Source organism: Rhopilema esculentum, chromosome 18 (genome assembly GCF_057945365.1).
Source record: "Rhopilema esculentum isolate cy_ngs chromosome 18, ASM5794536v1, whole genome shotgun sequence".
Taxonomy (NCBI): domain Eukaryota; kingdom Metazoa; phylum Cnidaria; class Scyphozoa; order Rhizostomeae; family Rhizostomatidae; genus Rhopilema; species Rhopilema esculentum.
The window spans coordinates 1,947,865-1,974,493 of NC_142832.1; the positions used below are offsets into that span (position 1 = coordinate 1,947,865).

Below are 26,629 nucleotides of genomic sequence, written 5' to 3' on the forward strand. Positions count from 1 at the left end.
TCCAAGTGCCCCAACGGCCAGAGGGCCACGGGAGTGACATGACATGACATGACATACGTTTTTGGGGCTCTATAGGCTCCAAGCCTTTCATTCTTTTTTTGTCATATCATTATTACCATAAATTCTCGAATTGCTCCCCCCTCTCTTATAAGACCTCGCTTCGCCTGGCTGGGTACCAGAGCGACATAACTTCGAGAGCTCTGGCACCCAGGGTAACAAAATTGTTGATATACTCGAGTAAGCCCTGCTCGACTAAGCCAGTTTCGGTGATGAATAAAAAAATCAACTGAAATTGAAAAGCTGAAAAATAAAGGGTTTGTGCAAATTTTTTGTTGCGCCATCGATTTGCCGACAGTGGCGTTTATAAGTATTTATAAGCGCCTGGAGCAGTGGCGGTTTTAAGGGGGTCTAGAGGGCCATGGCCCAGGCCCCGCGCTTTTGATAGCCAAAGGGGCCCCACACCAGAAGAAAGATAGAAATTGTAAAGAGCAAGGGTCCCGCAGATGTTTTTGGCGCCGGGCCCCGCAGTCCCTAAAACCGCTGCTGCCCGCAGGGGCTATTTCAAAGATTTACAGTATTTATTGTCATTGCGTGTTGAAGCGTCGAGCGGCGCAAAGCATCACTTCTATAGGCAGTACCAAAGGTGGCAGGGACATGTTCCCTCCACTTTGAAGCCCTGGGCGCGGCCTCATTTTTCGTTGGTGGCCAGCCGCGGATTTTTTTTAAGGTGCGCATGCCCAATGTTTGGAAAAGTCGTCTTCCTAAAGTCGTCTAGGCCCTCAGCGGCAGAAACTGGGCATGGTGTCATGGAATGCTGCCTCCTAATCACCATAATTGGCTTTCTTACTTGATTATAGGAGGTGTAGCATTATTTGCTGCAATAGTTTCATTCTGTTTATGGGCCTGCCTAAAGAACGGAGGCAAGGAAAAGAAAACAAAGCTAAGAAGAACACCACGTTCCAAAAACAACAAGAAGTTGGGACGATATAAAAAACTGAGCGAAACTGAAACTGACCTCTCCAGTATAAAGGAAGCTGAATCTTTGGGAAATCGAGAAATTTTTACAAGAGAAAAGGTGAGCCATAGTCGTCAAGGCAAATTCAGTATTAAATTCACAGCATGAACCTACATAGGATCAAAACAACACTCCAAGCTCATATTTGTGATTTCTCAGTTAGCGAGGTCAATTTTTTGTCTTCGTGTCTAAAATGGATTATAGAATTGGAATCTTAATGTTCAAATCAGTCTGTACCGAAAATCTCATGTTGTTTGGATGGCTTTTCCTGTACATTTAACTGGGATGCTTCTTCAGAACGTAGTGCTTTGCGACAAACCGTCCAAACATGGATGGAAAAGTATCAGACCCAGTGGCGTTGACATGTTTATGGTGCATGCATGTTTGGGGTGCATTTTTGAGCCACTGCTCAAAATCATTGACATACAGGATGAAGAGGAGCGGCCCCAAGCACAATCCCTGGGGGATACCACATTGAACAGTTTGAACAACTAGATCTATGACCATTTATTTGACAGTACTGTCTTCTGCCGTTAAATACGATGTGAACCACCAAAGAAATGTCCCTTCCACTCCGTATTTGGTTAGTTTCAATAAAAGAATCCTGTGGTCCACCGTATCAAATCTTTTTTAAGGTCGAGAAATATGCTAATATTAATTCTATGCTTGTCAATGTAAGAAAACCATGAATCTGTCCCCTAGCCCCCTATCTGTACACTCCAGGTTTAAAGTCAATAGAAAGAAGGCCTCACATCAAGCTAAACAGCTGTTGCCAGTTATAGATGATCTTTCTCTGCCTGCTTTGTATTTGTCTCAGGCATGTCTCAGAGCACTCGGACAAAACCCCCCAGCCAGGGAAGTTGAAGTCTTGCAGAGTGCACCTCCCTTGACTCAGGCATAGCTGACCACTATGTTTCATGTGCTATAGTCAGCATTCTTTTGATTAATCAATTTGCTGCTGGTTATTTGTCAGTTGGTTAAGCTTTAGCCTGAGTTTCAGATAAGATACGGTGGCTGTGAAACTCTTTTGCCAGGCTTCTGCTTCTTTAAGTCAAAATCATAAAAGGTGGATAATGTGGTTTTATTCTAGTGATATTTACACTTTTACAATATTGCCTGGACATGGTGAGGATTCTACTTGGATGTTTGTTAAAAAGTGTGCTTGTGAAGGTAACTTCTAGATAGGAGCACAGGACCCTGATATGCAAAGAAAAACAATGGCATTGTTGACAACAGCAATACATTTTTATTGCCGCTATAGCTATATCCCCGTATAGAAGATTTACAGGATGGCACAAATGGTCAATAGTTTTTGCTGAAAGCTGTGCGAACTTCCTTTTTGGCAATGAGACAATAGTTTTTTGATGACGTTGAGTTATCATCAATTTGTGGCGACAAGCAATAGAAATTGGCACACTCATCACAGGAAAACGGGCATGCCTTGCATAGCAAAAAAGCTATGGGAAAAGCGTCTAAATACGTTTCCCTTGACCCACCACGTATTGTACTTATTCTTCGTACACAAAAATCAGAATTTATATAGAAAGACTCTGAAACTCCAGAAAAAAAGAATCTTTAAAATCAAGAAAGAGTATCAGATAAATAAAATCAACAAATCAGTCAGAAATGACAAATGATTAATCTATCATAATACCAGAAATGTATTTAATATGAGATGATGTAAGGTATTAAACTTAACAAACTCCTGTGATCAAGTAAAAGTTCCTTTGAAATCAGAGTATAAATGTATTGAGTCAGTAGGGTTTTTAAAAATTAACAATTTTGTTGCTTTGTAAACCATATCAGCAAACTATATTGTAGTAGCAGCATACTGCAGGATGTTTTGTTTTTAAAAGTTAAAGGAAAAAACTCTTATCTCTGTAGTCAAATGCTGAATAGCCTCAGCTCATATGTGGCTGTTATCTTGACTGCTAGTTTGCAGCACAGATTATTTCTGTTATCTTGATGCTACCTAGCATCCGAAGGTAGTTTTTAGGACACTGAGAAGCTATGCTTATCGAGCAGTGTATTGGTCCTTCCTCTCCATGTGACCACACCTCGTGATTTCTATGCCTGGAATAACAGAGAGCTGGCGACTCTCCTCACTCTGGGTGAAAGTTTGGTCCTGTCAGGGACTCGAACCACGGACCCTTGGGTCTGTAGTCTGCGCCTCTGACAACTGTGCCATCCTTGCACCCCTAACCATTGTTCCACCCTTGAGCCCAAACGACATGAAGTTTTCAGTTTGGACTAATTTCAACATGAGAATTTCAGATTTGTGGTCTATTTTTTGCATCAGCTGGAAGAACAAGATGCAAAATCTAGGTAAACGATGACATCTAGGCAAAGTGCGAAATTGTCATGTTTTGAAGATACCTAGGAAAAACAGCTGTTCTATTCCCCAGCAGCTTTGTTGGCCTTGTCATTTTCCTTTTGTTAATTGAGATTTATTTGTTAAATATTGTTGAAGAAACTCTTTCTAAAATATGTCTCTTCAAATGAGGCAAAAAGACCTTTATTTCTATTAATCAATATCAAATTTAAAATTAGAATGTCTTTCTTGTGTTATGAAAGAGTTTGATCCTCCATATTGGTATGATGTTACTTGTTACGTGTTAATATGATTTATCTCCAACATACAACAATGCAATTCACGTTTGGTTTCTTTTTTACAAATTATTCTTTTCAGAATAATACCAAGAAAAGAACAATTGTGTCTGAAGTTTTACACCGTCTTTCTATTGTAAATGACAGCACAAATGATAAAGAGATCATCTTTGGTCAACAGGAAATGGCTAGAGATAAACCAAAGAAATATGGTGCAAGCAAAAGACGTTTTTCAAAGAAGTCCATGCTGGGCAAATGCACATCACCTAGAACAACCAGTCCAGAAGAATCAGATAATTCAAACGATACTGCAAGTTACAAAACCAAATCTGAAAAGGCACTAGGTTTTCCAAAGGAGAAAGGCGGCAAACAAAACAAAAAATTCATGGAAGTGGATGAGAATGTTGAAGGTGAAAGTAGAAAGCCTTCATTAGGATGTAAGGATGAAGCACAAAAAACAGTGTATGGAAATTTCACAACACAACCAAAAGGAGGCACCAAGAAGAGGCCAGACAAGGAATTGTATAAACCACCAAAAGCAAGGGCAATGAATCCTAGGAAAGATGTGAGGGAAAATGAATCAAGGACTATGGATATTCCAGTTACTGATCTTAATATGTTTTCAGAGTTAACAAAAGAAAAGCCAGTTGAGAATTTTCCTTATGAAAGTCATCGATACAAACCAGCATATAGAGATAGAGATGTCAATAGAAATGAAGAAAGTCTGAACATTGATGAACACAACGATATATTACCAAATTATGAAAACAATGAACATGGTAGAACAATGGCCATAAAAATGAGAAATGGTTCTGTTGAAAATTTAGAGGCAGCTACAAAAAGTTACCTTGTTTCTGACCATAGCTTTAACAGGTCAGCAACAGTTGAATATTATGGTAGAGCCAAAGATGGAAATACATCTTTAGATGTAAATATGAGGCAAGATGGGTCTTTAGATTTGTTGAAATCCAACCAGAAAGTTTATGAGCCCAACACTGACCCACGAACTTTGGAGAAAGACAAACTTGTTATTTTATATGAAAAGGCTCATTCGTCTAAATTGAAACATCAACATCAACAAAGATTGGAAGAAACCAACTTAAACAGAGTATTTAATAAAAGTTCAGTAAAGAAGCTTAAGAATGTAGGGCCTGCAATTTTCATAACAGAGCATGCTACAAGGGAGTGGAAAGGGGAAACTGTTAAGGCAGATAAAATAAGGCGGGTATGTCTTTTACATTATATTTTATTGTAATTTCATATGATAAATAAAACTCATAACACCTTGAATTTGTGGTATGAGGTGAATTTGTGGCATAATTCAAGGTATGAGGTTAATTTAGAGTTTCTGTTAAACCACATGTATGTCTATGAATTTTCCAATTTTCAAAGCTAAGCCTCTCAACTCTCACATATATCAGTGATTGATGGCATAGAAAATGCAGCTGCCTATCACACCTTGCCTTACGAATGGCTCAATAAAATTTTCTGTAATTATGGGCCATGTACAAGACTATTCATCCTATAAAGACAAAGTCTTAAGTTGGAATGAAATTTTACCACTGTTCAAGTTTATATTTTTTCAGTCAAAGTATAACCTCTCCCTCAACGAGCTTATTCTTAACTTGTCTGGTGCAGTACTGGATGTCCTGTGGATTCTTTTACTCTGCTTTTTGCTATTTTGGTGATTGAATAAAGTATCATTTTGTTAGTTTGAAAGTTTTCACTTATTAATTGAATTTCATACAAGGGTTATGCAAGAGTCCAGGATGAGACAGGGTTGGAGTGCATACGAGTTATAAGAGGTGACAACTACTGTGCCCTGAGAGCTGTCTTGTTCCAGTCACTTTCATCTGGTATTGATATTTTAGCAAATTTCAGACATCTGGAATCTTTTAAAGAGGTATGGTGTAAAATATGGCAGCATTTTATTAAAAGCATTTTCTACTTTAGCCTATTTTGCACAGGAACATAAAATTAGAATGCCCTCATTGAATAAATAGAAAACAATTGAAAAAAGGGATGATGGTGAAACTCAAAATTCCCCTTTGTTTTGTTGTTAAAGCTTTGTTAAAATACTCTTCTATAGTCATTGAAGGTAGAAGATTGATGTGCAATTGAGGTTAAAAAAGCCAATTTTTTGTGTGATTTTTACTTTTGCTTAGGCTCATTTCTTGTTTGCATTTTGTAGCATTATCAATCATATCATGAAATGCTCTTTTACTTTCTTAACTGCTTTAGCTTCCAGTATTGTTGGCAACAGAAAACTTTGATTGGATAGAAAATTGGAATTTTGCTGGAAGGATGAATCTTGAAGGCTCTTCTGCAGTAGAAATTTTGGAAGAGTGTTTAGATTTTCTTGATAAAATAGTAAGTATATACTTTGTTTTTCATTGTAAAATTTTTTAATGAACAGCATGAAATGCATGATATGTTTAGTTCTGACTCCTCTTAGTCCAAAATGGCTGTATGGTAAATGATTTTTTTAACTCAAGTATTGCTTAGATTTTGCTTTAGGTAGAATTTGAATTCTTGACGGAATATTCACATTTTATTCCCCTGTTTTAGGTATATGCCTTCGCTATTTTATGTGTTTTAATGTTGTGAGCAAGGTTGCAGTTTTCTAAAGAATGGGGCTGATTCTTAGCTGTCACATATGCAGTTTCATTAAATCTGAACCATTAATTTATGTGACTGTTTTATTTTAAACTATCCTTGAATTTTTACTAGCTAGAAATTTCTTTCCTTTTTTGATAGGTTAAAAAGAGTATGAGTTGTTATCAAGACACAGAAAGGTGCGAAATGATTCTTCAAATGATGAATAGCTCTGAAGAGGAAGAAATCAAAATGTTTGAAGCAGTTAAATTTCTGATGCTGTTCAAAAGTATAGAATATTTTAATATGATGCAGAATGACGAGGATGTAAACATATTGCCATTTTTGTTGTTTGCAAGAGACACTTCAACCAATCCAGAACTTTTTATGGCAAATCACCTCAACCACGTTGGTGACAGTTGCGGGTTAGATCAGGTAGAGTTTTAAATTAATTGCTTTTTTTACGCTTATCAGTATCTGAAATCGACTTTTTTCACTTGTGGCTGCAAGCGCAGTGGATTTAGCAATCAGCTTGGCAAGGTAAAAATATAAGGTGTTTGAGTTAGATTTTTAAACTCATACCAAATTGATGGACGGTAGCTGCCCCGAAATCCCAATAGTTTCCAACATTGATTTTCAACAACGAGAGAATGTTTAGTGATTATAACCTTTGTTACAAAGGTCAGATGGCTTGATCATTGCTATCTGATCCGAATTCCAGAAGAAACATTGCTATTTTATCGATCACCTATGTCTAGACCCCGTTTACACTGTCCTGTGCAAGTTTGGAACCGTGACAAAACTGTCGTGGTTAGCCCTTCCACTAGTACTGTGGAACCGAGACGATTTTTCTCTGCTATCCGGCAGTTTTGACCCTGCTATGAAAACGAACGAATTTTGTACCGTCACACGGCTCCGTTTCCAAACAATGAGTTGTGCCGGGACCAATATAGCATAGACCAAAAGGAAATTTCAAGATCCCCCAAGAAGCCCTAGCCTCAAAAAAATTTTTCCCATGTGTTATTAAACCGAGAGTGAAGGTGACTTCTAGGTTCTTTGAAAAGGAGATAAAGACAACAAGGAGCTGGTCAGTTTAGGAATCTTTGAAAATAATACGTTTCGGCGGAAGAACCAGGATTTAAGGCGTTAGAATATCTGAACATAGAATCTTTTTGGATAAAAAAGGGGCCTAGCTGCTGAAGTTTCCTTGGGGTTTTGGTGGAGCTGGTAGCTTCCAACGAAGAAAGGACAGGAAAAGGGAATATGTGACAGAGAGAGACATAAAAGGTCAAGGCTTTATGATTGGAATAGAATGGATAAATGTAGAAAATATTAATGCTGCGTATGCATCATTGACAACTTAAAAAAATCGTTTTTTCTTCTTTGAAATAGCTAGATTACACTACCGCTCCGAGATTTCTTTTTCTGGGATAGCTTTTGGTTACATTTTTCCTTGCTAGAGTTGGCATAAGATCGATAAAAATGAGGGTTGCCCCTTTTCTACATTTTTTCTTCCAATTTAGCCCTAGAATTCAAACTCATAGGTTCATAGCTACAACACTCGACTTTGATGTATCGAATCTACTTTTCAAGGTTTGATCAGGGTCAGAAATGTGAGCGATTAAATTTTTGTTTTGTTTCATAGGTCGATCTTAGGAAGACCCCTATATTGCAAAGTTAAGTTTTAAAGTTTGGCTCTTTTGATTGAGCTTTCTGTCACATTAAAGAGTGATTTGCTTTGCTTTCTCTAGTTGGAAATGATATTACTGGGGCGCACTTTGAATATCATGATCAGAGTTATGCGGTTGCACAGAATAGACGATGGCGACTTCACAGCGACATTTCCTGACGATTTGGCAGACGCATCGGATGTTGTTACCGTTGTTGCTGAGGATGATAGACACTACAATGCCCTATCAGAGGTGCCTTAAACATGTATATTCAGGAGTTTATTCCAGAATAACCTGGTTTGAAAATGAATACTGATTCTTCCGGTACGTTTCGAAACGGAGAACCGGTACGTTGAAAACCGGAAACCGAAATTTTTCCGGTAGGTATCGAATTGAACTTGGTGGTATTTTACCAAACAACCAGGTTTGACTGCCGTACTAAGTAATTCGGAATCGGCGAGAAAGATATGCGTCCAGCCTCTTTGAAATTGACCCAAACCTAGAATTTTTCTAGCTCTTTTCTTCCCATGTTTCCAGTTCCAATTTTACTAAAAAGCAACGAAGCAAGGAAACAGCACCAGTTTTTAATGCTAAAATTGAACAACTCTGCGGGTTGCTGGGGTATTGTCAGGTTTGACCGAAGAGAAATCCAATCTCCAGGCTGGCCCAAAGATGTTCAAACACCCCTAGGATTCCCATGTCTAGACGTTATCAGGTTGTTTTGAAGAAAAGTTTTCTGTTAAAAGTGAGGACTTTTCATAAATATGAAATTTTTACACCTTCTTGTATATGCTGTGTCGCATAAATAAATATTACAATTTCAATTGTAGCCAGAAAGTTTTAGGAATGATTGCAGTTAGAAAAGAATTCATGAATTCATAAGGTAAAGTATATAAACTCTAATATGACTTCGTTTCTTACCGATATGACGATCAATGATCATTGTTAATTTACCAATAAATTTTATGAATTTACAGGCTGGTTTTTGAAAGGCAACGTTTATATTAATAAAAGGAGTCTTAGTCTTTCCTTTGCAACAACTTTTCGATCAATCTATTCGTAGGATTATGTAAAGGTCATACATACTTCATTTTTTGAATGAGAGGCTGCAGCCAGCTGTAACCGCTTCATAGTTCTTTTTTTTGACGGAATTTGAGTTGGGAATTTCCTTAAATTTTCAAACGAATGTTTTGCTTAACAAAGGGGTTGAAGCCATCGTCTGCAGTCACCACAAGCTCGAACATCCAAGTTATTTGCAGAAGTTTCTTGTTCCCTCAAGTTTTTGTTTTTTTTCCAGGAGTCGCAATTTACTAGCCTATACATAACCCAGAGTTTTCTATTGTAGGAGTATGTTTGTTTGACCATAACAGTAATCGCTTTCTTCGAAAAATGTGTATTTTCATTCAGAAATTTTTACCGTGATCGTATTTATAGATCTAGCAAGGTAATTTAGACATCTTGATGTCATAAAATAATTAATGTTTGTTTATTTATGATTATTTTCAATACTGGCTAATTCATTTATATGGCTAATTTTACACTGTTTCTGAACTTTTCTACCAGTCTGCGTCAGCATCTCAATCAACAAATCTAACAGCTTCTCAGATTAATGTACAGAGGAAACTTTAAGCAGATTTGATTCGGTACCTTTGGGGGGTGAGCACTAAACAGATGGGGTTTAAATAAATTGGGGTTTAAGTTAATGGATTGGGGTTTAAATAAACGGGGGTTGACATTTTTTATGCGAAAGCTTTTCTGCATGTGATTATGAGGACATTTTCAATTTCGAAATTTTTGTCGAACGTTTTCATTGGAAACAGGGGATTGGTATCGTTTATTCCCAACCTCAAAGAGCAGGTGTCGTTTATTTCCCAACCTTAAAGCCTGATTTACACGAGACGAATTTTTTCGTGCGAAGCGAATTTTTCGCCGCGAATGCGCGAAAAATACGCGCAGAAGTAGAGATTAGAAAATTCGCAGTGAATACTTTTTCGCTGCGAAATTTTTCGCCTTGTAAAATAAACCAATCAGAACAGCATTAGAAGACACCCGACTTCTGTTTTGGTTTCAGATGGCCTACGTCTTTCCGCATTCTTTTTCTCAAACACTCTCGCCTTTAAAACGTCAGTAAAATAGGTTGGTAATTATTCATTTCCTGTTCCTTGTACATAATCCATGTATGTGGATTCATATCAGATTATTATTCAAACATTTAAAGTTCAAATTGACGAAAACTGGCTTGAAAGTTTCATCAAGCTTTGATGGCGACCTTTGAAAGTATTTGAAGAAGTTATCCTGGTCTTATAAATGTAAACGTAAATCTCTCTTACCGAAAGATGGAATTCCCCCTTCTGAAGACGTCCTGAATAAATTTTTCTAATCCAGTATCGCTTTTTGCTGGCTTTTTGATAAATTTAAAATTTGAAGCTTTCTGATAAGAGCACTCTTCGGACAGTCGCTATATTCTTTTGTAATACTCCCAGCGAATTCGCATAAAAATTTCTGCCAGTGTAAATTGAACTTCGAATTCGAGAGAAAAATTCGCAGCTAAAAAATTCGCTTCGCGCGAAAAATTCGTCTCGTGTAAATCAGGCTTAAAAGAGTATTTTACTGTTTCAAGCAGATCATTTATCAAGTTTTATCTAGAACTTTGCTAACAGATCCTCACAACATCTTTGTTAAAGAGCACTAGTAAAATATAGCTTATCAATGCACAATTTGAAATGGTATGATAAGTTTTTTAGTTTTTTTGGGGGGCGGCAGAAATTTTTAAACATTGTTTAAATGGGAAAGGGGACCAAAATTGCCCCTAGGAAAATGTTGGGGGACAAGCTCCGCCGGTCCTTTCCTTTTTCATTCCGGGATCCTGAATATTCTCTGCCAGGGGCGCCTACCCCGGAGGAGCTGCAAGGGCAGCTGCCCTTCCTGCCCTCTTTCAGGGGGGCAAAGGGGGCAAGCAGTGCCCTTAAATATTTACTCCCAACAAAAGATTAAAGAATCTTGTAGTTTAGCCACTCAAGTTAATTTCCATAAGCAATTCAAAAAAATAAAAATATCTCTTTTCTTGCTGTCGGTCATTGATAACGGAAAATTATTTTCCAGGAGATGATGATTAACTTCAAAAGTAACAGTTTCTGATAAGATTCTGACTATTTTCCCCATCATCAGAACAAGAATGTTACGCTAAGCTCATGCTTATCATAAATAAAATGAAATAATATAATAAAATTATCTAAAAAACATGCTGATGTAAACAATTATTTGATTTACATTAGATTATTGTGATTATTATTTTCCATTCTACACTCTCATTGATTCTGCAACCATAGAGACTAAGTGGAACATCAAAGTCTTACAGCCAGCCCACTTTTAATTGCCATAATTTTCGTAAAACCAAACTTTTCTTATAACGACCAAGGCCATTAAATACCCACTTGCATGGAGAACTTTGTCAACCTATGACTATCTTTAGAGTCTTTGATTGAAAAATCCCAGCTGTATGGGTGGAGCAGGTCGATGCCAATATTTTATATTGCACCCGTCCCCCAACCCCTCACAAATAATCGGTTATGGTAGTGGAAAAAATTATACTATTTGCCCCATGCACCAAAACTGCCCCTCCTGCCTTAATCTTGTGCAGGCGCCCCTGTTCTCTGGTGAAGTACCGAAAATCCTCGAATTAGCCCCCCCTGGTGGCTTGTTTATTTTTGATATTTTTGGATGGCAAAAATCATCAAATTGAGGGGTCCAATTCGAGAATTTACGGTAGCAGCGGGGCTTATTCGGGGGGGGGGGGGCAATTCGAGGGTTTTTGGTACATTTTGTGGAAAAAATACTGCGAAGGAGAAGTTCTGTGGCGAAAAAGAGGCTTTTAAAATGGCGTGTTGAAGTGGAGTTGCACGTTTAAGAAGAAGCGAAGTCGCGTGAATATTTGTGCTCGATAGCGTCAGCCTAGCTCTTTTGGAAAGGATAAGCTACAATATTCAACAAACTTCATGCATTATTGACTGTAAAAAGCTGCCATGTCCTTTCTGAACAAAGCTGCACAAAGCTACTACACCCATGCACGACTTTGGTATCTGATTGACGCAAAAGACCAAATAAATGGTAGATTGGCTGCATTCATAGGCCTGATACTGCAAGGAAAGACAAAACCTATATTCCACCCGTCAGTTGACGTTGGCGATAACGTTGTCGTAATCAATACAAAGGATATTGTACTCAGTGGCAAAAAGTGGGACCAAAAGCTGTACAGGCACCATACTGGATACCCTGGGGGGCTTGTAGAGACATTGGCTAAAGAGCTGCACAAAAAAGACCAAACACTTATTCTATGGAGGGCAGTGTATGGAATGTTGCCTAAAAATAAGTTCAGACCAAAAAGAATGAAACGACTATACTTGTTTGAAGATGAGCAGCATCCGTTTGCGGCTAATATATTTGCAAAGTTAGAAGGACCTGCAAGAATTCCTAAAAGACTTAGTGAATATACTCCAGAAGAGTTTGAAAACTATCCAAAATTATTCTAGTTAGCTAGTTGTTAAATTGTGTATTCGCTTGTATTCTTGTATTTTACTTTCCCACACTAGGACTGGTGTGGTGTTTTCATCAAGTGTCCCTTATTGAAAGGTTTTTGAAATCACCATGTTTTGCAATGGACAAACATATCTGCATGAAGTGAATTGAAACTGAATCTAGTGCTTTTAGGGAGAGAATAATCAAATTAGAATTATGCCAGTAAAGTTGTTAAAAAACTCATGTTTTCTTTCTTTTAATATTCATGAAAAAGCAGGAGTTTTTCAGTCTATGTTTAACAACTACAGATGTCATCCAGGGTGGAATCCATGTGAAGCTTACACCGGACATACTCCAATAAACAATAGAAAGACAATGGGACATTGTTAGTCTACGCCGGATATCTCTGGCGTAAGCTACATGGATTCCACACTGGGATGTCACATGTTTTTCCTACTTCTGAAATACTTTCATATTTCATTTTGGCCTATTTAAGATGATTTATTCAGCTTTTAATTTCATATATGGAAAAAGTTACAGGTAAGTGGTTTACAGCAATCTCTTTTCTTCTTCAAAATAATGAATCTTTTGTGCCTTACCTAATCTTTGTCCACAGACTTACATATAGTAACAAGCATGTTGAAGTCAAACATATTATATTTATGAATATTTTATGTCCTACAACGGCAGTCTCAAAACCACTAGTTAAAGCATTTGTATAGCATAATAAACTTGAAACAGTTATACATATAAAGATAGAAAATTTGATTTGATGTGTAATGAAAAATAAAATCAGAAGAGACATAAAATGATAAAAATAGAATATTAAGCAACCAGTTTTTAACCAGCAAACCAAATGCCAAGGGTCTTGCTTTTGAAAGGAGGGTTGACTTTCCAGGCTCCTAAACAAAAGCAGTTGAAGAGGATGATTTCATCATTGACTAAGGAAACATAATGAGTGACCAAATGTTCAAGGTTTTTCAAATGTTCAAATCCAAGTATTTGCCAAATTTTGTTTAGGCTTATGGAAGTTATGTAGTTTCATTCATTCTTAATTAGAAACTTTGCTTGAACTTGCAATTAGTGGTTCTGAATTCTACGTCATCTAGTTCTTTAATGAACTGAAAATTGGATTTTGGGAATTTTTGTTAATCTTTTTATCAGAGCTCAATAAAAGACCTGGCAAAAAAGTTACCATTCTTTAGTTGTAAGAAACTTAGGAAATGAAGTTAAATCAGATGAAAAAATCAGTCTTAGGAATAAAACCATTCTACATAATGCCTCAAAAATAATCCATACAGTTTTATACTCAGGCATAAAAGCTATGTGAATAAAAACTATATTAAAACATCAGTTTTCGGGGGCATTAAGAGGAGACAGTTCCTTAAATTCTAACTGGCAACAAACTGATTCCTTTCAGTACAGTTTTCAAGCAGATTCAATCTTTCGCATTTTGCAAATTAAATGTTTTTGATAAACTTTAATACCAATACTGAGCATGGCTTTACCATTTTGAAGAAATTAAATCGACCAGCTGCAAAATGTGATGTTAAAACAGGAAAGTATTTAATAAGCAGCCCTAGATGACACAAAGGTTCAATAATACCAATCTGTGTCTGACAAATTGTGGTACCTGACTTATATTCAGGTACAACATGAATAACAAGGGGTCCTATGGCAGTGCAGTTGCTAGAGGCTCTTTTTCTTTTATTGTTGCAAAACTATCAAGAAAGAGTCATATGATTTGGCTCACAAAGAATGAGAGGAGGTACATTTCAGATATAAGACAGATTTTCATAAGCATGTTTTCTTTGTCCTACACAAAGATAATTGACAAACTGATCAAGGAAAACTGTTTTAAGGATCAAATGAACCCCTGGAGACGTTGGGCTCCCTTTTAGTTGGTCTGCCCTTCGGGAAATTTAGCAGATTGTTTAATTGTACAAGACAAGGCTGTAAACAATTAACATTTATTTACCATTGTACATAGTTGTAATGTACCTCTACCATGGGTGTCTCTCTTAGTGGGTCTGCCTATGGGAAAAGTGGCAAATTGTTTATATATACATGACAAGGTACAATTTACATTTACTTTGTTTTCCATCGTACTTGTAAACATCATAGCCAGGCAATAAAGCTCTAGCTTTGCAATAAAATTAATGTTATTTCGAATCTTGCACAATACCGTTGGCAACATCAATCATTTTTGGGTACTTGATCTTCTTTTCATCAAGCTCATTTTGAGCCCAGAGTAGCATTTTTAACAAGTTCTCCAGTCTTGAATTTGTTTGTTGGTGGTCTGCCTCAAGAACTGCTGCATTAAGTTCACTAGCTACCTTATGTCGTTGAGAGAAATTCAAAAGATCTGCAAATGGTGAGTTTTCAGGGTTTTCATAAGCAAGCAGGGCCATCGTCTTCTCAAGCTCGTCTAGGAACTGTGAGTTTTCAAGACTCAACTCAGCCATGACGTTTTGAGAAAACTCGAGTGCTTTTTCCACTTTCCGTTCTCGTATAAGTTCTATCAGCTGTTGCTGTTGCAGATGAAAATATAAATGGGATCTTGAGTCTAGTATTTCTGGGTTCAGAAAATTGGTTAAGGTCACTGCCTCTTCGATATTACCAGACTGCACTGCTTCTCGAATTTTCAATCTCTCGTCTAATGAATCAAATGCTGAATGCGGCTCTGTAGATGCCTCACCGCGAAACTTTTCGGCTGCTTCTTTGAATCCTTCTGTTATTAGGTAGTCCATAATGAGTTTGTTCATTTCAGCCCTTGGAAAATGAACTCCTTGTACTTCTTTCAGCCATTCAAATAAATTTGGTTTACAATCCTCACTTTTTTCAAGCCCGAGACCGCCGAGTACGTTTGTGTTTATATTCATCTTTACTTTTATACGTTTTGATAAAGACTAGCGCTACTTTCGTCCAGGACTCTGGCTAGTTGAATGGAGAAGACAACAGTAAATTTAGGCCAGCGTTATCTTTAGAGGAAAACAAGCTACTGCGCAGTTGCCTTGGAAAATTACGGGGCATCCCTTCTCAAGGGGCTGTGACGGGATTTATGTAGCCTGACCCTGCTGACAAATTGAAAAGAGGAGAAAAAAACTTATTCTTGCCTCTTTTGCATTGATGTCCCTAATCTGCCTCTATCGATATTATATAGATAGACTTTCCCTTTAAACATTTGAAGTCTCATGCTACCCTTTAAACATTTTACCTTTTTACAGGGTAAGCATATTAGGTGGGGGCGGTGCTGTCGGCAACTTCTAGGAGCCACACCTAGACAGAGGCTCATGGAGTAAGTCTAAGCCACAGCCACACCCACGATCACACTCATGTTAAAGATTCTATGTTCTGTATTTGAAATTATAAAAACTTTCCACCGACAAAATAACTGATATAGGACATTGCTTGTTTATGGAATCTCTATGACACAATAAAGAATTGTCAACTAAGAGTTCGGTCAACCAAAAACTTGTTAAAGGGTCTGAGCCCCCAAAAATCTCTGGATTTAAAAAGGGGGCTAAACCCCTCCTCGGCACACAAGTCAAATAGAGAAGAAATTGAAATCGAGGTAGCCATTCTTTATTCGATCTCAAGACGAGGCGTGTTTCTCTCGAACGTCCTTTACTTGCTTGAGGACAGTCAGGTACAGAATTTTCCGAACATTCTCCTTGCTTGAATCTTTATCAATCCGTCTGTTACATTAATTTTCATAAAGAATTGATAGGTATTTGATGCTGCAATTTATCATTCAACTCACGATTCCTAGAATTGATGGAGTTCTTTGCTTCAGTCAATAATTATAGAATATAGGCCCTACACCAAGTAGCGGCACCTGAAATCACAATTTTACAATATTGCACTGAGAAGGGGGATGATTTGTTTTTAACCTTTTTAACATTAAGCAAATTTTAACAACCTTTGGCTCTCAGTAACTTTTTGCATTTTGTGATCTATCCAGATTCTTCAAGTATGATAATTATTTTATCTTTGACTTGTTAATGTCGCTTTTCAAGACTTTTCATGAAATTGTATACCTCTAACCGTTATAAGACAAATGCATTTAAATAGCTTTGAAAAAATGTATAAATATATTCTTAAAACAGAGTAGAGTTAAGAGCCATGAAGATTATTTTGTTCTGTCTTTGCAAGTTTCATATCTTGATTGACACACATGCCATGGCTAGAATGAAACCTGTGTTAATTGGTCATTTATTATGTCACTGTTGATATGTGATCTCATTGCACAGGGATATTTGATAAAGACTGGTATATATACTTATGTATATGCTAAAGATATGTTTTATGAAATTTGTTAATTTTATTTATATTTTGGCAAAAAGTTTTAGTACTGCAAATGTATATTTCTACTGGTATGTATAACAGGCACAGAAAAATGTAAAAAATGTTATTTGGATTTTTGCATTGATACCATAAATGACAATTTATCTTTTGTTACCTTTAGGTATCAAAATGGGTGCCTACAAGTATCTGGAAGAGCTCTTCAAAAAGAAGCAAAGTGACTTGTTCCGATTTTTGCACAGGATCCGTTGTTGGCAGCTTCGTCAATTGTCAGCAATCCATCGTGCATCAAGGCCTAGCCGTCCTGACAAAGCCAGACGTCTTGGGTACAAAGCTAAGCAAGGCTATGTTGTTTACCGTATCCGAGTGAGGAGAGGTGGTCGTAAGAAGCCAGTGCCAAAGGGAATCACTTACGGAAAGCCAAAAGGAGAGGGTGTCAACCAAATTAAATTCCAAAGAAGTTTGCGTTCAGTTGCTGAAGTATGTTTGCATTCTGATTGTAAAAAGTGTGCTAGATGAGCCATAGCCTTTTTGAAGGGAAATCAGTTGAAGTGGCGTTTGTTTATATAAAGAGGAGGACAATAGCCACCCCCAATGAGAAAACAATGAAAAGTCACATAGGCTGGAGGAGTAAATGCCACCCCCAGTTAATATGTTAAGAAGGCCCTCATGCAAGCCAGCAATCAGTTTTAAGCTTTGCAAATCTCCAGGGTACTCCATGGCAGTCATGATTGTATGCCAAATTTTATATTTTATGATATGTCTATGCCAAATCAGCAAAGAGTTGATATTCAGTCAGTTATAGTATATTTTTATACTTATATTTATAGTATATATATATATATATATATATATATATATATATATATATATATATATATATATATATATATATATATATATATATATATATATATACTTACTCAATCTGCAGACAGTACTGTTTCGCCCTTTGTGGGCTCGTCAGTGCAGCACAGAGCTTGTCTGAGACACAACCCGAGCTATGCTGTCAGAGCAACAAGGCAGTACTTATATATATACCCTATGATTAGACCACCCTCTGATTAACATCACCCTCTATTGAATGCCCAAGTGTTCTTTAGAGGAAATACTTTATTTATATTTATATATATATATTTATATTCCAGATTGCGTTGTCTGTTCTGTCGTGACAATGCTTGATGTGCAAAAGCACAGAGCAATAGATGTAATAAAATAGAATATAGACTAGAAATGAGACATGTTCTCTGTTCCTTTATTGTAGCTGCCACACTTATCTTGTGTTTAAGAACTTTCTTATTTAGGTGAAATTTTCATTGTACTTATTATCTTTTTTGTGGCAAAAACTTCATCCAGGCAATGTTATAATAAACATCCTATTTTTCTAGGAAAGAGCTGGTAGACACTGTGGAGCGTTGCGAGTCCTCAATTCGTATTGGATTGGGCAAGATTCAACTTACAAATTCTTTGAAGTAATAATGGTTGATCCCCAGCACAAAGCAGTACGACGTGATCCAAGAATTAACTGGATTTGCAAAGCAGTGCATAAACATAGAGAACTTCGAGGCCTTACAGCAGCTGGTCGTAAAAATCGTGGAATGGGTAAAGGCCATGGTAAAAATAAGGTGATTGGCAGTTCAAGGCGTGCTAACTGGAAGAGACATAACACTTTGTCTCTGAAAAGATATCGCTAGAGACTCAAATTGAAATATTTAAAAAATACAAGCAAGTTGCAGTAAAGATGTGTTTGTTTGTTTGCTCCTTTCAAATGGCAGTATTGATGTCAAGTTTTATATGCTCACAATCATATTCCTTTTTTTGAAATGGGAAATTCATCAATAATAAGGGATTTTTTACCATAGTTATCAAATATTTTATAATTTCTTGTGAAGTTCTATGCAAGAATCTCCTATTGACAAGATGGTTTAGGCTATGTTGATAAAGAAGTTATTGGTCATGGAACAACTTAGCTAAATGTTTGCCAGATTTCCATGGTTAACCAGGAAAGCCCTTTCTCTATTAAATACTTCAGGCACATATCAAAGGAATCAACTATTAGCATAAAATGTTATTTTGATGATGTAAACACCCTATTTTATGATGTTTTTTTAAAAATTGATTCCCATCAAATAATGTTTCACAAAATATATATTTTACTCATGTTTGCTCAACAATGATTTGTGCATTTGGCCAACCCATGAAACATTTGACTTGTGCTAGTACATTAAATTAAGGTTTAGAGAATAAAAGGTAGTGATTATTTGACTCATTTGAAAAGGTCTTTAAACATTGTCCAACAATGCTTTGCAAATTATGGATCATGTCTTATACATGTTTGATTTGTTTGGCTAGCGGTTCAGGGTCAAATGTAAGGCATACATTCCACATCAAACTTGCAGATGTCATAGACCATTTGAGCTCCCTATTTAAGAATAGCCAAATTGATAAAGTATAAAATGTCACATGGGTGTTAATGATCAGAAAATTGAGTTTATGTCATACTACATAATAAATACACATAAACTAGAGTACACTTGTTGAATAAGAAACTTGGACCACTGCTAAGAGTTACTGAATTAGCTCCAAATCTTGGTATTTCAGTATTAGATGTTTCATATCTAGATTCTTAATTTTGGGACCTTAAATTACCTTATTGTTTTGAAGTATAAATGCAGATTGTCATGAGAAAACCTGTGCTGATCAAAATCCGAAGTATGCTATCTTTTTCCAAAGGAAAATCAACAAAATAAAAATTTTCAGACCCTTTTTCTGAACATGGAAGTTTTCTTGAGCATAGTGCTAAAGTTTCTTAAAGTTTTGGGCATCCTAGTGCTAGTTTCTTTTGATCAAGTTTCTCTTAAGTAAAAATCGTGTACCAATAGCAATGACAAGGTTTGGTGTTTTTATGGAAAATAAGATATTATTTTTGACGCCCATATGTGGAAATGGGTGGACATCGTTTGGTAGTCTCCTGCAAGAATAGAAATCTCAAATTTTTGCTCAATCTGCAAGTCATAATGTTGCTGACAAACTACGTCACAAGTGATAGCGTTTCCTGGTCGTGCTACATTGACGAAGTCTTAATGGGAGAGAGGCTATTCTACACGTGACAACATCGTTTCATTGTTTGCTGGTACACTGGTGAATCACGTTGACAAGGCCTTGGGAAGTGAAAATTCTCTCCAAGACCAAATGAAGTGAAGAACTGGAGTAAAGAGAAAGCACTGATATCTACCTTTATATTTTGTTTACTTCATCGACAATTATTGCGATGTTAGCCTTTCCAGAGGATTCCTTTTTCAGCAGGTAACACGTTGATCTTCATCAAAATCGATTTTCGTGACGTATCACCTCGCGATGCCTAGAGTAGGCCCGGCCACGTTGGAATTACTTTTTCCTTGTTTAGAACGCATTCAAATTATTTAAGTGCAAATTGCGTTTTTGGGAAGCCTGAATAAACTGTTTCTATTTTGAATTACATTAGTATATTTTAGATTCTTAAGTTAAAACTACTTTTATAGGCCGATAAAAATGGGCTGCTCGACCGAACCAGATTCCATCTTCGATTGTCAGCTTTAGAAAAACGTTGTAAAATGACATGGGAACAGCAACAAATCTTATAGCCAATAGTGAGGATATTGTTAAGATTACATGCAGAATCTGTTTTATTGTTTGTTTTAAGAGGAGGCACCTTTCAATAACATTAAGGCATGAATCCCCTGCGAGTCATTTGAGGCCTAATGGAACAGGGCTTCCCGCCCAGGGACTGGGCTACACGTGGTTCGGAACTTCTAGGTTGCCGTTGTTAGCAAGTGTTACTGGGATTTGAAGCTCAACGAGTCACATTGAAGCTAGATTTGCTCAGTAATTGTACTGTCAATACCGTTAATTTGCTGATGTAAAATTTGCATAGCTGTAAATTTTAATGGTTTTTATTCTTATATTTCAAGTGAATAATTCTTTTTTCAGAGCTTTTGATGTTGGTGATTTTGGGTTTTCAGATGTTGAAGAAGAAAAAGTTGTATTTGAAGCAGTTGATACAGACATTGAATAGTGAGAAGTTTGCAATTTTTTGCTTGACTCAACATGTTTAGGCTGAAGTATCATTAAGAAAGGAAAAGAAAGAATTAGAGAAATGCTGCAAATGCAATGACCAGTGCCAAGTTTTCTGCTTCTTGTCTAATAAGAGGTGGAATGATATGCACAAATAATGTTTCGACTATTTTCGTTATACTCCAAACCTGCAGAAGAGAAGACTGAATTGTAAATTTCTAAAGGAAAACCAACAAAGAGAGGATTTTATCCAGCAGCAGACACTTGGCCAAATATTGGGGGCAAGCCTATTGTTTTGATAAGATGATGTCTCATTTTCCCATCGTTTTATAACAAAAGGCCAGTGTCTTCTAAAATTTTGGGGAGCAACCTTTGCCCCTAGATACCTGATTTTATCTGTAATAAAGCAGTCTTGTGATGAACTAATTTTAATGTTCCATATATATATCCAAAATTACCTTATCACATCACTGTGAAAGGATCAGATTTTAAATTCATTCTAGCAGGCACCACAGAGAAAGGGGGCTGGGGGGCTATAGCGCTTTTTGCCGAAAATGCAAAAAGATTGCCATTAAATTACCAGTCAAGGCACTTTTTATTTTGTTTTTGCCCCCCCCCCTCCCTCCAACTTTTTTTAGACCCCAACTTTGCTTAGACTCCAACTTTTCTCAATACTCTATGGTGCCTGTCTAGACCACAAAAAGATTCTAAAATACCATCAGTGGCACATGAGAGTTTTTGTAGAAATGCAGCAATTCTTAGCTTCTTTGTGGTTATAAAAAGCCATGCATTCAAAATGCTAATGTTGCTTTAATGTAATTGAAATAATAAAATATTTATATTTCCTAGAAAGGTAATTTCAATTCAATCAAACCTAGAAGAATAAAATTTCATATTTATAATAGAATAAATTTTTGCAAACTTCAAACATTCAAAATAGAGTTTTTTTTTCTCTTATAGTGAGCTGTTTGCTTATGACAGCTGTGAAACATCATCGCTTCTCTCGTCAAGAAGTTGCTCAAGTGGGAGTCCATCTAGTTCATCTTCACCATGCTCATCAGAGAGAGACTATGGGCTAGACACTTATTGCTTACCTGATAGTTTTACAGATATTGACACTGAAAATGGTAAGGAGTTTCCTTCTATTCAAAATCGTTGTAAACAAGCCTTTCTTTTAGCTCATTGAGGAGATAGTGTAAAAAGCATAATTGAAATATACTTTATCTACAATCATTTTCTGTCTTATGGTCACATACTATGTTCACATACTGGTACATATTAAATGTTTTAACATCTTGTTAGCCTGTAGTAGAAAAATTTACAACAATGCAGATGCTACCTAATTTGCAATAACATACCTTGTTCCAGAATCAAATTCAAGTTGTTACCAGCCCTATTAGATTGTTTGGAAAGTGTTTTAGTCAACTCTGTATATCAAAATGTGAATTGAAGTGTATTAACTTTATATAAAAAAAGAACTGTGCATCTCAGTTTGAATTTCTCAAACTCCATAACTTAACAGAATTAATTTTTCACCTTATTTTTTAATGATTGCTTCAGCATACATGCTGTTGTCATAATTTGACGGCATTGTATTTTTAACTGATACATTTTGTATTTCAGATTTTGACTTAGATTTTCATAGTTGCTCAAGTTCGTTCAAGAGACAAAAACATCATAACCAGCCTGAAAGCAGGAAACGCAACCAAAAGAGAACTAATTGCTCATCACAGAAAAAGCAAAGAAGGAAAAACGATCTTGATACAGTTTTAACATGTTTAGACTGCAGATGGTGAGTAGTTTGTTAAAATAGAGAAACCATTTTTATCTTTTGTTGAAAAAATATACCAGAAATAATAACTCAGTCTGTTGCCTTGCTAATTTTGCTAGTGATAAACTGATCACAAGAATACACTCATTATTGGTTTTGTACATAAGCAGTGCAGAATGCTGTATGAGATTAAAATGGTGATAGCAGTTCCAATTCTTCTCTTGTAGGGCTATGTCATATTATCCTTCAACTCTGTTGCATTTTTTCCAATTTTTTTAGTAATCAGCCTTTTGAATACAGTTCAATTTGGTTTAAATTATGAAGATTAACTTTTAAGTCTTGTATCTGCAGGAGTGAATTAAGTACACAAAGACAGCAAGAAGTCCTAGAAATGCTAATTGGTATGGTGTCTCAAAAACTTGGTCTTCGAGAGCAGCTAGAGCTTATAAAAATAATCTGTCCAGATGCAGACGTTTCACCAAACGATAAAGAATTCTTTATTGGTATGCAATGGAACAAATCATAGAATTATTTTTGTTGTTGATAATTTCTCTTAAAGGCTCTTGTGCTTTGGGACTATATTTTGAAAACCGCCCTAATATCATACTGCGTAAAAATACAAAAGGCAGTCAGCTCCTCCTCGTGCAAAAAGACAGCTACCGCTAAGCATGCCCATTGCGCAAGAGCCTTCTGGCCCATTAATCACACAATGCTCTGAGTTCAACCATCAGAGCCTCACTGATATCAGGTACCAAGCAAACTTTATAATTCAGCTAAAGATTAAACTGAAATGCTGATGAGAAACAGTCCACAAATGTACAAATTATCAAAAGACAAGCTCGAATACGCTGAAAATACATAATAGGAAGTAAAATAAAAATGATAATCATCATTCAATAGTGTGTATTGGTTATTCTTTTTCATTTTCTTTGTTTTTAACATTTTAACATCTAACTATATATTCATATTTCTGTTTTACTTTACTTTCAGATTTTGAACTGTTTGATGATGAAAAATTCAAAGGCGTGTGCGCTTTTGTCAAAGAGCATTTTGTTCTAATGAATGGTATGTGATATCATTGGTATATATTGAAATTCTTTTTGAAATGTGGCTCATTACTGACTAGATTGACTTTCAACACTCTTCTGTTCAACCTTTATATAAATGATAAAATTAGAGTTGCAGACTTTCTCAATGGCATAATTTAAAACAGGACATCATGTTATTTTTATTATGTCTCGTTAATTTTTTTGTGTGCAAACTATCTGTCCATCTAAAGTTCTTTTTATGATAAAAATCTGATAATATCTTGGCTGCTTTATGTATTGAAGAAGGTGCTATGTTTAATGTTTTTATCTTGGCTGCTTTATGTATTGAAGAAGGTGCTATGTTTAAAGTTTTTGAATTAGCCAACAGTAATGTCTAGTGTATTTTTACATCGTTTAAATCTACTGTTCATGTCAACAGTCTTAAAGAAAAGCATATTTTAATTTTTCCAGATGACGAAAAAGAAACTGAAAATGATCAGACGCTTACAAGAAGAGGATCTAGAAAGGTTGGTTATGTTTATCCATGAAAACTTCATGTATTTCGTTTTTTGTTGATGTGACAGCAGCCATGTAGCTGCAAGGGGGAGCGGGGGGCTGTGCCCCTAAATGAAAATTTTGATGACAACTTCCCCCTATGGCTACAGTTTTTCCAAATGATATTTTGAAAATTTGGCATATTTAAAATTCCATGACCTTGATTTAGTCCAAATATATCTGTTTGTTATATATCTGTTTTCTTGTTTTAAAGCCTGCCCCCCTCAGGTATGGCTCTTGCTTTCGAGTTTGCCCCCCCCCCCTAGCCATCACCTGCAGCTACGTGGTTGTGTGACAGGGAAGTGTCTTTGAAAAAGATCTTCTGATTGATTTGAATGTTGTATATTTTTCATATTCAGAGGCAAGGGGAGAGAAACAATTCGTCTTTGTGGAATGAAAAGTCAAATAATCTTCAAAAGAAAGCATTAGCAAAAACATCAAGGCAAATAAAGAAAGAGAAGAAAAGTGGACTTTTTAAAAAAGAGGAGGTGAGAGTAATTGTATGTTAAATATGACGGCCATCAAAAATTGAAAGAAAAATTTCAACTTTTTTTATTCCTGGTGCATATAGGGCTTCTCAATCAAAGAATCTCAAAACTTTTAATGACTGCAAAGTGTAGCACTTTCCGTTGTATAATATTACAGTATTATACCACATCAATATATTGTTATATTCAGAGAAAAATACCAGTGAAGGAGTCAAGCATGAAGAATTAAAATTCAAAGGCAATTATCCTCTCAATTCCCCCTTGCTAGAAAACCATATAAAGGTAGATATTAAGCCTCATTAACGAAGATTCTTTAAAATCTTGTCAACCATATTTATGGATCCATAAAAAACAATCTAAGCCCAAAAATTCCACTATAGCTCTTCGGTCCTAATGCAGAGATGCTGAAAGAGCTGTAGGGAGGGGGGCAACCATGTGTGCCCCAGTACTTGGACGTCTTTGGTCCCAAGCAACTCTTCGAGGTCCTAACATGACAATTTACGAGACTGCGTATGCGTGACTCAACTCCTTGACAGTAGAAACTTGATCCAATCTTTTTATTAGATCAATGGCTGTGCCCAAATAACTACCTTAAAGGTTTGAATTATATATCCGAAGTAAATGTAGTTTTATTCATCTTTAACAACCTACACGGGCCTAAATTTGCCATTTTTTCCTCCTAGGTACTTTTAATCAAAGAAAAAGCAACTAGTATACCTGAAGAAGACGAAGAAGAACTTGATGTTGTCGGTTGATTGCTAGAAAAATGCTATTGGGGTTTCTTGTTTTAAGAGAAAATCTCGATTTTTGGATTTTGACAAAATTACAGATGCTATTTTCAGATGAAGTTGTCTGTCTTTTTATGTTTTTCTTCCCTGCAGAATATGTTATGCGTTATAGTAATTTTTGATTGGAAACTGCAAAGTAATTGTTGAGCGATGAAAGGTATTAGTGACTGTAATAAGTTTTAGCTCTGCGTAGCTCGCGTTTTTCGTCAACTGTCGTAAATAGACCTAATGCCGACCTCCCAATGCCGACCTCCCAATGCCGACCTCCCAATGCCGACTTCCCAATGCCGACCTCCCAATGCCGACCTCCAAATGCCGACCTCCCAATGCCGACCTCCCAATGGCGACCTGCTTTTTATTTTACCAATCATTTTCTTTTAACTGTCAATGTAAGCGACGCTAAATCTCAGTGTGCCGTATAAACGTTGACAACTTTAGATCTCCTGCAGAATTGTGTGCTTTGCAGTTCTTAGAATTCCCAGTTCTGCTAGTGCGTTCATGGGCGTAGCGGAAGCTAAATGTGCAGGGGGTTTAGTATGAATCTTGCCCGAATATGGTTGCTCCATTGAGATAAACCTGCCCGACTTTCGATAATATAATGATAATAATGATAATAATAATACGAATTTTTATACAGGATTAACACTTCGACATTTCTGCTGTTGTCAATGTGTGTCCTGATTAACGTAAAAGAAAGTAAAATTACTAAAACCCAATAAAAGACGGGGATAAAAATATTTGTAGATTAGCCATAATTTACAGCAATTGTTTTAACATCATCTATTACAAATTTGAAATAAGGATGATTAGGTTAAATGTTGCTTAAGAAGCTGTTCATAAGTGTTGAATGATTCGGTTTTGCTTGATTGGGGCTGCAGTTGCAAGTGTCCCCCAACATTGCCAGCCTCATCAGTTACAAGTCCGGTTAACATCGGTTCCTTTAAACATCCTTTTCTTCTTAAATGATCTAAAAAGTCAAGTGTTTTTTTCCAATAGTTTTCTTTAGTTTCTCTTCTGTACCTGCCCTTCATGAGATTTCTCTGTTAGTTACGTGATAAATCAATGATGCTCTCATCACCTTTCTTTAGAACTTCTACATTTCTATTGCCTTCATTTTTTCCTTTTGTTAAATCGTCCACAATTCACTGGGATGGTAGTTCACCTTACAGATCCTTTTCTTGATATTGGTGGTAATAACCTGAATAAATTTTCAGGAGTAAATAGTTTCTCCTTTCAAAT

The 26,629-nt window shown here is 36.3% G+C and overlaps 5 protein-coding genes across 6 annotated transcripts; 4 read left to right on the forward strand and 1 right to left on the reverse strand.

Moving 5' to 3' along the window:
- Positions 1-606: 606 nt before the first annotated feature.
- LOC135696738 (uncharacterized) lies at positions 607-9,425 on the forward strand. 2 transcript variants are annotated; one of them, XM_065216230.2, is made up of 6 exons: positions 607-1,075; positions 3,804-4,847; positions 5,373-5,525; positions 5,864-5,992; positions 6,380-6,652; positions 7,969-9,425. In XM_065216230.2, the coding sequence occupies exons 1-6, from the start codon at positions 812-814 to the stop codon at positions 8,146-8,148; spliced, it is 2,043 nt and encodes a 680-aa protein (XP_065072302.2). In that variant the 5' UTR covers positions 607-811; the 3' UTR covers positions 8,149-9,425. The 2 variants fall into 2 exon arrangements, with proteins under 2 accessions (XP_065072302.2, XP_065072301.2); XM_065216229.2 differs by having other exon boundaries at positions 611-1,075; positions 3,705-4,847.
- A 2,285-nt stretch (positions 9,426-11,710) lies between these two features.
- LOC135696747 (large ribosomal subunit protein uL13m) lies at positions 11,711-12,481 on the forward strand. The gene has a single exon (XM_065216240.2). It carries the CDS (start codon positions 11,910-11,912, stop codon positions 12,414-12,416), a length of 507 nt encoding a protein of 168 aa, XP_065072312.2. The 5' UTR covers positions 11,711-11,909; the 3' UTR covers positions 12,417-12,481.
- Positions 12,482-13,566: 1,085 nt separating this feature from the next.
- LOC135696745 (glucose-induced degradation protein 8 homolog) lies at positions 13,567-15,400 on the reverse strand. Its single transcript, XM_065216237.2, has one exon. The coding sequence runs from the start codon at positions 15,282-15,284 to the stop codon at positions 14,565-14,567; it is 720 nt and encodes a 239-aa protein (XP_065072309.1). The 5' UTR covers positions 15,285-15,400; the 3' UTR covers positions 13,567-14,564.
- A 517-nt stretch (positions 15,401-15,917) lies between these two features.
- Positions 15,918-18,447, forward strand: LOC135696746 (large ribosomal subunit protein eL15). Its single transcript, XM_065216239.2, has 3 exons — positions 15,918-16,051; positions 16,871-17,187; positions 18,096-18,447. Exons 2-3 carry the CDS (start codon positions 16,879-16,881, stop codon positions 18,399-18,401), a joined length of 615 nt encoding a protein of 204 aa, XP_065072311.1. The 5' UTR covers positions 15,918-16,051; positions 16,871-16,878; the 3' UTR covers positions 18,402-18,447.
- Positions 18,448-18,592: 145 nt separating this feature from the next.
- LOC135696744 (uncharacterized) lies at positions 18,593-25,449 on the forward strand. Its single transcript, XM_065216236.2, has 9 exons — positions 18,593-20,013; positions 20,677-20,760; positions 21,721-21,887; positions 22,384-22,552; positions 22,883-23,034; positions 23,522-23,596; positions 24,031-24,086; positions 24,474-24,602; positions 25,286-25,449. The coding sequence occupies exons 1-9, from the start codon at positions 19,979-19,981 to the stop codon at positions 25,355-25,357; spliced, it is 939 nt and encodes a 312-aa protein (XP_065072308.2). The 5' UTR covers positions 18,593-19,978; the 3' UTR covers positions 25,358-25,449.
- Positions 25,450-26,629: the final 1,180 nt, after the last annotated feature.

Bases quoted from the DNA above. Each gene is read 5' to 3' on its own strand.
- LOC135696738 (XM_065216229.2), top strand. From the start codon at position 812: ATGCTGCCTCCTAATCACCATAATTGGCTTTCTTACTTGATTATAGGA. The intron at 5,993-6,379 runs GTAAGTATATAC...CTTTTTTGATAG, and splicing joins TAGATTTTCTTGATAAAATA to GTTAAAAAGAGTATGAGTTG. The intron at 6,653-7,968 runs GTAGAGTTTTAA...TGCTTTCTCTAG, and splicing joins ACAGTTGCGGGTTAGATCAG to TTGGAAATGATATTACTGGG.
- LOC135696747 (XM_065216240.2), top strand. From the start codon at position 11,910: ATGTCCTTTCTGAACAAAGCTGCACAAAGCTACTACACCCATGCACGA.
- LOC135696744 (XM_065216236.2), top strand. From the start codon at position 19,979: ATGTTAGCCTTTCCAGAGGATTCCTTTTTCAGCAG. The intron at 20,014-20,676 runs GTAACACGTTGA...TTCTTTTTTCAG, and splicing joins GAGGATTCCTTTTTCAGCAG to AGCTTTTGATGTTGGTGATT. The intron at 22,553-22,882 runs GTGAGTAGTTTG...TTGTATCTGCAG, and splicing joins ACATGTTTAGACTGCAGATG to GAGTGAATTAAGTACACAAA.
- LOC135696745 (XM_065216237.2), bottom strand. From the start codon at position 15,284: ATGAATATAAACACAAACGTACTCGGCGGTCTCGGGCTTGAAAAAAGT.
- LOC135696746 (XM_065216239.2), top strand. From the start codon at position 16,879: ATGGGTGCCTACAAGTATCTGGAAGAGCTCTTCAAAAAGAAGCAAAGT. The intron at 17,188-18,095 runs GTATGTTTGCAT...CTATTTTTCTAG, and splicing joins GTTTGCGTTCAGTTGCTGAA to GAAAGAGCTGGTAGACACTG.